This window comes from Lotus japonicus, chromosome 5 (assembly GCF_012489685.1).
Source record: "Lotus japonicus ecotype B-129 chromosome 5, LjGifu_v1.2".
NCBI lineage: Eukaryota > Viridiplantae > Streptophyta > Magnoliopsida > Fabales > Fabaceae > Lotus > Lotus japonicus.
This window is the reverse complement of record NC_080045.1, coordinates 15,680,024-15,688,010: the sequence shown is the minus strand read 5'-3', so window position 1 is coordinate 15,688,010 and position 7,987 is coordinate 15,680,024. Positions and strand designations below refer to the sequence as shown.

The 7,987-nt window shown below is 36.0% G+C and overlaps 2 protein-coding genes across 2 annotated transcripts; one reads left to right on the top strand and one right to left on the bottom strand.

The window, feature by feature from the left end:
• LOC130721368 (probable 3-deoxy-D-manno-octulosonic acid transferase, mitochondrial) lies at positions 1 to 5,263 on the top strand. The gene is made up of 11 exons (XM_057572157.1): positions 1 to 363; positions 1,072 to 1,114; positions 1,743 to 1,865; positions 2,151 to 2,270; positions 2,352 to 2,430; positions 3,140 to 3,256; positions 3,645 to 3,742; positions 4,133 to 4,223; positions 4,557 to 4,676; positions 4,756 to 4,826; positions 4,912 to 5,263. Exons 1-11 carry the CDS (start codon positions 71 to 73, stop codon positions 5,113 to 5,115), a joined length of 1,359 nt encoding a protein of 452 aa, XP_057428140.1. The 5' UTR covers positions 1 to 70; the 3' UTR covers positions 5,116 to 5,263.
• Positions 5,264 to 6,594: 1,331 nt separating this feature from the next.
• Positions 6,595 to 7,606, bottom strand: LOC130720184 (auxin-induced protein 15A-like). The gene has a single exon (XM_057570806.1). It carries the CDS (start codon positions 7,242 to 7,244, stop codon positions 6,864 to 6,866), a length of 381 nt encoding a protein of 126 aa, XP_057426789.1. The 5' UTR covers positions 7,245 to 7,606; the 3' UTR covers positions 6,595 to 6,863.
• Between the last annotated feature and the right edge of the window lie 381 nt (positions 7,607 to 7,987).

Below are 7,987 nucleotides of genomic sequence, written 5' to 3'. Positions count from 1 at the left end.
CATCAGGCCCATATGAATATGTACGTCTTCGGGCTTTCCGGCGGAATGCAACGCCACGAGGAGGAGGAGGATGGAGAAGGGGTTGGTGGCGTACAACGTATACAGAGCCATAAGCTGCGGTTTGTCGCCGTTAATCCGCCTCCACCTGCGGTGGCGCAGGTTCCGCGGCCTGGAGCATCCACACCGGTGGCCGGAGCGTCTGGGCCATCCCTCTCAGCCTCAGCCTCGCCGGCCAGGTCCACTCATCTGGTTCCACGCCGTCTCATTGGGCGAAGGGATGATCGCGCTTCCTGTCATCAAACAATGCATTCAGAGAATGCCTCACTTGAACGTGCTCTTCACCATCACCACACTCTCTGCATTGTATAAACACACTCACTCTGCTCCCATTTTGTGGTTTTTATTTATTTTGAATGCAAATAAATAATGTCTCAAGCATGCACCATTTCAAATAACATCAATTTGCTTTTTGAATACTTCTAGCTGCATCTTTGTATTTACTTTTGAATTTTTATAGCATGAGAATATCATAATATTAAATAAATCATAGTATTGTATTGTAATCAGGGTTGTTAATGGAGCGTAGCGTAGCGGCAAGCCCAAAAAACGCTATTGCGGCGCTATAGCAGCAAATAGCGGGGAATAGTGGAGTAGCGGTGAACCCCCAGGGCGCTACGCTATTGCGTGCTATTAACAAGCCTGATTGTAATTATAAGAACTCAGACTAACTGTTAAAATGTAGGTACTTTGTTACTTTGTTTTGATTCATGATTTCTGTATTTATATTTATTATCTACTTAGTTTTTGTGTTGTGTTATATGCACTTCATGTCTTAATTTTTTTAATCTCTTGTAGAGGTCTCATGATGTATATGTACTTCTATGTCTAAACTGTGGAAATTTGTATATCAGAAAATGTCTTCTAACTTCTAAGTGATCATGTTTTTCCAAATTCTGGAGATGGGTGGTTGCTTCTTTTTGGAGATCAATAATATCCTTTAATTTGAGTTTTTGAGAAGAGAAACAGGCATTCTTGAACTGATTTATGAGGTTATTTTTTGGTGTGATGCAGTGAAGTATTAAGCAAGCGGCTTCCAAGTGAAATCATTTTACAGGTCGGAGTGCTAACTTAGATTCAGTAGTTTCTTCATTTACTTGCATCTTTTCTCAATGAAGTTAAATGACTGTAGAGTGTAGATAACTGTTGACTATGCTGAATCTAATAATTCATGAGAATAACTTGTAGCTTGAAGGGTGATATGTTCTTGTTTCTTATGATGTCATATTTTCTCATCAATCAATTGGGATGATAAGATGCTGGCCTTTCATTTCTTAATTTTTGTCAACACACATAAGCAATAATCTAGCTTTAGAGTTAATTCATGACAGAGATTCATAGCGTCATCTGATCTATTAATCCAATCTCACCTAGTATAAGAAGACTTGGTTGTTGTTGTTATATATTAGCAATAATCAAACTCTTTTCCGCAATAATTTTATTTATGAAAATAAAGAGAACAGTATGCTTTGTTTCTCAAAGAAATTTATTTCTGGAAAAGTTGTTATGAACTCTATTTTTGCAATGTTTTTAACTGATTTCTATGAGCTTAAGGATGTAAATCTGTCTTCAGAATTAAGGATCAAACAGACTCTTTACTGAGTTGACTTTTGAGTGCTGGCTTGCTTATTATTTACTACTTCATCAGTAAATTTCATGTTGTCTTCATCTTTCAAATTTGGCAGTTTTCTCCAGTTGATACACCTGCTTCCATCCGCTCTTTTCTGCATTATTGGAAGCCGAATGCTATTGTGCTAATGGAAAGTGAACTCTGGCCAAATCTTATCATGGATGCTTCAAAAAATGGTGTAAGTTATTCTTTCTCATTAGTTTGTGGACCACATCTATAGAGCACTAAGTGATGGAAGACAAAATAATTGAATGTTTAGTCCATGCATCTAGAATTGGAGTCAATAACCTACTTCATAAATGATATTTAAACAGTAGTGTAGACCAACTTTCCGTTTTAAACAAACATAGAGCCCAATTAATTTCTTTGCTCATACATCCGCTTCACTTGTGTATGTTTCTTGTGCATCATATCAAATAGTTTCACTGATACTTACATATTATATCCATTTTACTCTTATCAGATAACTCTGGCACTGTTAAATGCTCGGATTTCTGAGAAATCCTTTAAAGTGTGGTCAGGACCAATGCTACTTCCATTAATTTCGTTGATGTTATCCAAATTTTCCTTGATTGTTCCGTTGGTATGTACTCCTAGATCTTTTTAATTGTTCAAGTCATTCATGTCTTTTATTATGCAACCGTTGACCTTTTTGAACTTACAGAGTACAGAGCAGGGTATCCGGTTTCAGCTACTGCAAGCCCCTCCATATATTATAAACTTTTCTGGTGATCTTAAGTATGGTATGTCATAAATATCTTGATCCTAATTAGCTAAAATTGAATGTATGTGAAAAGTTGATGACTTCTGTTCTGCTACACAACATCATTGTATTCTTTTTCTCTCTTGAGTTTGATTATTAAAATAAAGCGAGTGGCATAGTTGACCTCAATTTTATTACTGATATGGTTATAGCAAAGCTTTTTTCCTACTAGTTGGGATCAGCTATATGAATCAAACTTCCCCATAATGTCCTATCATGAATCAAGTCTAATGATAGATCATTAAAATCTAAATCGCTCTTAATGGTTTGATTTATAGTTTTCCTCGGTTTCTCTTTACCTATAACTATTAGACTACCCTCTTTACTGGTGCTTCAATGAGTCTTTTCCACACATATCCATATCATCTAAAACGAGACTCTATCATCTTTTGAACAAAGGGAGCTACCCCAACCTTCTCTCTAATATTTCATTCCTAATCCTATGTTGTATTGTGTAATCACTAATCCATTGTAACATTCTCATGTCTTCAATACTAATCTTTTTTCTTGTTGGCTCGTTACCGATCAACATTTAACCTTATACAACATTTCAAGTTTTACAGCTTAGTAGTAAAAAAATTCTGTAAGTATGTGTGATACGTTCAGAAACAAAATTTATGTTGGTTCTTCTTAGACTGTTGTCCTTTTGGAGTCTGTACTGATCCTTTCTTATCATTCTTTTCGTTCAGTTATGGAGGACACTGGAGTTAATGAAAGAGGCAGAAAAAACATAGATAATCTGAGACTACAGCTTTCGGACAAGCAAGTTTGGATGGCTTCTTCCATTCATAGGGGAGAAGAAGAAAGTTAGTGCCATCTTTTATTACCTCTGGCATTATGCTATAAATACTTGCTTGTTTCACAGAGTGTGCTGAAACACCTGATCTTTTGGGTTAACATAAAAAAGGAGAGGGGCATTATTAATTTCCATGAAATTTGCTTTGGGTCAGTAATGAAGCCAATATTTAACTGTTTGCACTTTGCACACATTTAGCTAAGACTGCATTTTGACATCATTGCAGCTACACAATTTTGATTGTTTGCACATATTTTGTTACCATAGTCATTATATCAAGTTGACTGTTTGCTTTGAGGTCAGTAAAGATGCCAACACAAATTTCTTACATATTACTAGCCATTTACTTTGAGGAACATGATTGGTTTTTACTCTCATCTGATTTGCTTTCTCTTCAGTAATACTAGGAGTTCACAATGTCCTTATGCAGCTGCAACCGAACATAATGACTATTATTGTCCCTCGGCATCCACAACAAGGACGAGAGATTGCCAAAGCAAGTTTTGATCCCATATTTTTTCCTTTCAAAACATGTTTTAACTGTCTCTATCTCTGGTTCTCTCCATTCAATTCAGATGTCATCATGATATGCATTCTCAGTCACGCTGAATAGAATTCAAGAGCCCTTTTTCTCCATCTATTGACTAATAAAAATATGATTTTTAGCTATTGTATAATTAATGACATCAAAAGTTCTAAGGGATTATTATATTTCTAGATCATAGTGTTTGGATATGCTCATATTAAATGAAATTCAATCAGCAAATATCCTCTAGTGTCATTTGCATACGACAGAAATGATGCTCATACAAGTCCCTGTCATTTCTAGTAACCTTTTTCTTTACCACCTCCCAAATTCATTATGCGTCTACTTGATGCTGTGCAGAAATTCGAGGAAGAAGGACAAAATGTAGTTTTGAGGTCTCAACATGAGAAGTTCAAGCCAGGAACAAATACTTATGTGGTGGACACTTTGGGTAAAATATGTTTTCTTTTCACTGATATGAAAATCTCTCATGTGTAAACAATGTGCTGAGAATATAGGCCATGCGATTTTTAGAGCTGCTGAATTTGTACCACAATATTTCCCGTCATTCTCCATCTTCCTCATCACTTCAGTGTTTTATACTAGCCAAGAACATATTTAACTCAGATTTACTCAAATGAGGGATTTGTGAGGTCTACTGAGTCCTGAAGTTGGCAGTTTTATTTGCAAATGTGCGACTTCACTCTGAACTTTATTTAATATGGAACCTGGGCGGTTGGAATTGTCAGGTTTGACATATACTGTTATCCACTTTCTTTGGCAGGTGAATTAAGACACTTGTACACTTTAACACCAATAGCTGTGATTGGTGGTTCATTCCTCCCAGGTTTATCTGGCCATAATATCTCAGAAGCTGCTGCAGCCGGCTGTGCTGTTTTAACAGGTGCATGTTGGACAACCTTTAGGTAGCTTTTAAATCTCAAGATGATATTTTCGTGTCTTGAACTCATAATTGATTTCAGGTTGTCACGTTGGGCATTTCTCCCACATGGTAACGGGAATGCAACGATCAAATCCTTTGTCAGTCCTTCAGGTGTGAAAGACATCTCATTTGCTAATCGAAATTTTTCTACAGTGTGAGTGCTCTTAAACTGTTCTCTATGGTCGCTGACTTGTAGGTTTCTGGAAAGCAAGAGCTTGAAAAAGCTCTCGTTGAGCTCTTCACAAATACAACTCTTCTGGAAGCACGTCGTAGAGCTGCAAAGGAAGCATTTTGTAGTTTGTCTAGTGACATAGTTGCAAATGTCTGTATTTTGCTAAATTTTCATATTTTTAGTAGATTGTCTGTAGAGGAAACAAAGATGAGAAATGAAGTTTCATAATATTGCAACAATTTCTCATTATATTTCCTTTCAAAGCTTGAAGAGTGTAGATGCCATATGCCCGCATTTATGCTTCAATCAAGAGCATTGTTACTTGTTAGTAAACTATTTACTTTGGCAGCAACTGTGCTAAATTTGTGTTTCAAAACGGAGTTTAGAAGCTGAAGAACGATCATCTCTAACTTGGGCAATTAAGTGCAGATGTATAAGGTTTTTCTCATAACTAATGGAATTCTTGTATTTACTGGAAGCCCTGATGGTACCCTTAAACAGTGATTCCCTATTAGATTGGTCCTGTAAGTATGTTTAGTGCATTTGAATTTCATGAACTGGTGCTTGAGAATTGCTGATTGCATTATCTGTCACGGAGTCACCCCATAATCTTGCAGAATTGACTATTGAGTATGGGTTTTTTCATACCATTTTTTCAATTCATTTTATACCCTTTTCCTATTTCCTTTCCCTTCTCAACCAGTCTCATGCATTTCTTTCTTCCCTTCTTTTGAGGAAATATGTTAGAAATGCATGTGGCTGCATCTTGGAATAAGAGGGTGTTCGGATGCCTCTTTGTAAAGGTCAGAGTTTATTTTCCATTGTCTAAAATCTAAATCATTTTATAGGTGTTCAGTTATTTTTTTTAATTGATTCTAGCTTTAAAATCAATTATCAGATGATACAAAACCTAGCTTCTGCGGTGGATAATGATCGTGGGATTTTGTAGCTAGATTTTATGATAAATTTTGTGAAAAATTATTTTAAAATACATATTACTTCCAACTCAGTTTTACCAATAATAATTTTTGTTGAAATCAATTTTATTAAAAATAAATTTTGAACGAAAGAGCATGTAACCATTGGCAGAATGCTAGAACTTAAATTTTTCCACTCGTAATTTCTTTATAACTTTACCTCGCCCATTTTTTTTTTTTTTTTTTATCTCTTCTCTTTTAACGGAACAAATGAGGTTTAGGACTAAAGTGTAAAGAATTGAGATATAAAAGAACCTAACCGGATTAATCTTCCCGCTGGCAATTTGTGATACAATTAGACTTTGTATATATATATATATTTATTGATTATTTAAATATTATGGTCCCGGTTAAAAAGTCTCATATTCACTAGAGATGTTATCAAGATAACCCTTATATATGAGAAGATAATCTCTCATCTTCAGGCTAAGCTTTTGAGGTAGAGTTAAACCTTACAAATTATAATAGTCCAAAAAAAATAACTTCTGGCCCATGCTTGCTCTTCCGTATTAGAATACTTGAATTTTTGCTTTATTTTTCTTTCTCAGTTTAAAGACTTCATTCTACTGCATCAAACAATAATTAAAGCTGTATTCATGCATGGTTAATGATATTGTAAACATCTAGTCCACGTTCGACCCTTGGGCAATGCGTGTAGAAAATAATTTGTTAGAAGAGATTTGCCCACTTAATGTGATTTCTAAGTTACAAGAGGATTAGTTCCATGACGGCTGACTGTGGCCCTGTGGGGATACCTTGGAAAATTAAAAGATATCATAAAAAAAAACTCGCATATACGCATCATTACATGTTAAGGTACGTGAAAATGGCTATAAATATAGAAGAAAAGGGGTAGGTAGCAATCTGAACAAGTTGAATTATTTCATTTGTAAATCTAACATGGTGGTTGTTAAGACTTAAGAACTACACTTGGACAATCTTGAATGTGAGCGATTGATGAAAGTGAAAGAGAGAGTAGCTACAATAACTGCTAAATTCTTAATGCTTGTAGTTGTTGCTTATCCTTTTGCAATCAAAGCCTTGAAGTAGTGAAACAGAGTCTTTGGACAAGCTCAAATCTAGCTTCTTGGTAGGCACATGGGAAGAAGAAGAAGAACGGCGAAGGGAGTGAAGAATGTCTTCAAATAGGAACTCATCACAAGGTATAGCTAGAGGACCACTCTTGTTGAAGCCATTTCCTTCATATGCTTCTTGGTCTAAAAGTTGTTGAAGCAGCGGATGGTTCAGGTAGTCAGCTCTTATCACAAACCTCTTTTTCGCTTCTCCTACCGTCACCGCCAAGTGACCTCTTGGCACGTCCGGCGGCAGCTTCTTCCCGCTGCTGCCGCAACCGCCATTCTTGCGCCACATGCAGGCCATGCTGATCTCTTAATTTTTCAGCTGCAGTGTTGAGGATGAGGTTCTGTTTTATCACTGCTGTTTGAGAGAATTCTACATTCATATATTAAGGTCTTTATTTGTCATGGTGGGTGACATCAAGCTGAGACACCCTGTGTGCTTTGGAAAAGGACACCAAACCAATCCTACAATGTTTTGACAAAGGTTGGGTATGGTAGTTTGCTGTGGTCCTTTATGTCCCAGTGCGTACATATATGCATTACTGTTTGCATTATGGTTAGTGATGCTTGTAATATGACATTAATAAAACAAAAAGAGGATTCGGTCACAATTAACCATGTTTTAACAGTACTGTCCGGCCGTGTGCTTTTTGTACCCTCTTCACTCTTGAACACTTTTCCTTTCCTCCCCTTCCTTCCATAGTGACATATACAACCTTATCATTTCAATTTGATTACCTAACTTCCATGAAAGTAGAATATTTTTTGTCTAGCTTAGGTATTCACATGAGACAATGCTCTGTTTTGATTTCCATTGATTGAGTGAATGTGAAAGAACATGGTGAATGTAAAAGAATACTATCCCATTTCAATAAGTGCATTTCATTGGTTGAGTGAATGTATATTAAAAAACATAATCCTAATTTACGAGACATCAAATGTTATTTTGGACTTAAAATCAAAATTCACTACATCCCGGTGATGCAAGCTTACCGAGTGAGGTTCATCAAACTAGAATTTAATTTACACTAGCAAGTTTCATTA

Excerpts from the sequence above, each read along its gene's own strand:
- LOC130721368 (XM_057572157.1), top strand. The coding sequence starts at position 71 with ATGGAGAAGGGGTTGGTGGCGTACAACGTATACAGAGCCATAAGCTGC. Across the intron at positions 364-1,071 it reads ATCACCACACTCTCTGCATT|TGAAGTATTAAGCAAGCGGC; the intron begins GTATAAACACAC and ends GGTGTGATGCAG. Across the intron at positions 3,257-3,644 it reads TCATAGGGGAGAAGAAGAAA|TAATACTAGGAGTTCACAAT; the intron begins GTTAGTGCCATC and ends CTTTCTCTTCAG.
- LOC130720184 (XM_057570806.1), bottom strand. The coding sequence starts at position 7,244 with ATGGCCTGCATGTGGCGCAAGAATGGCGGTTGCGGCAGCAGCGGGAAG.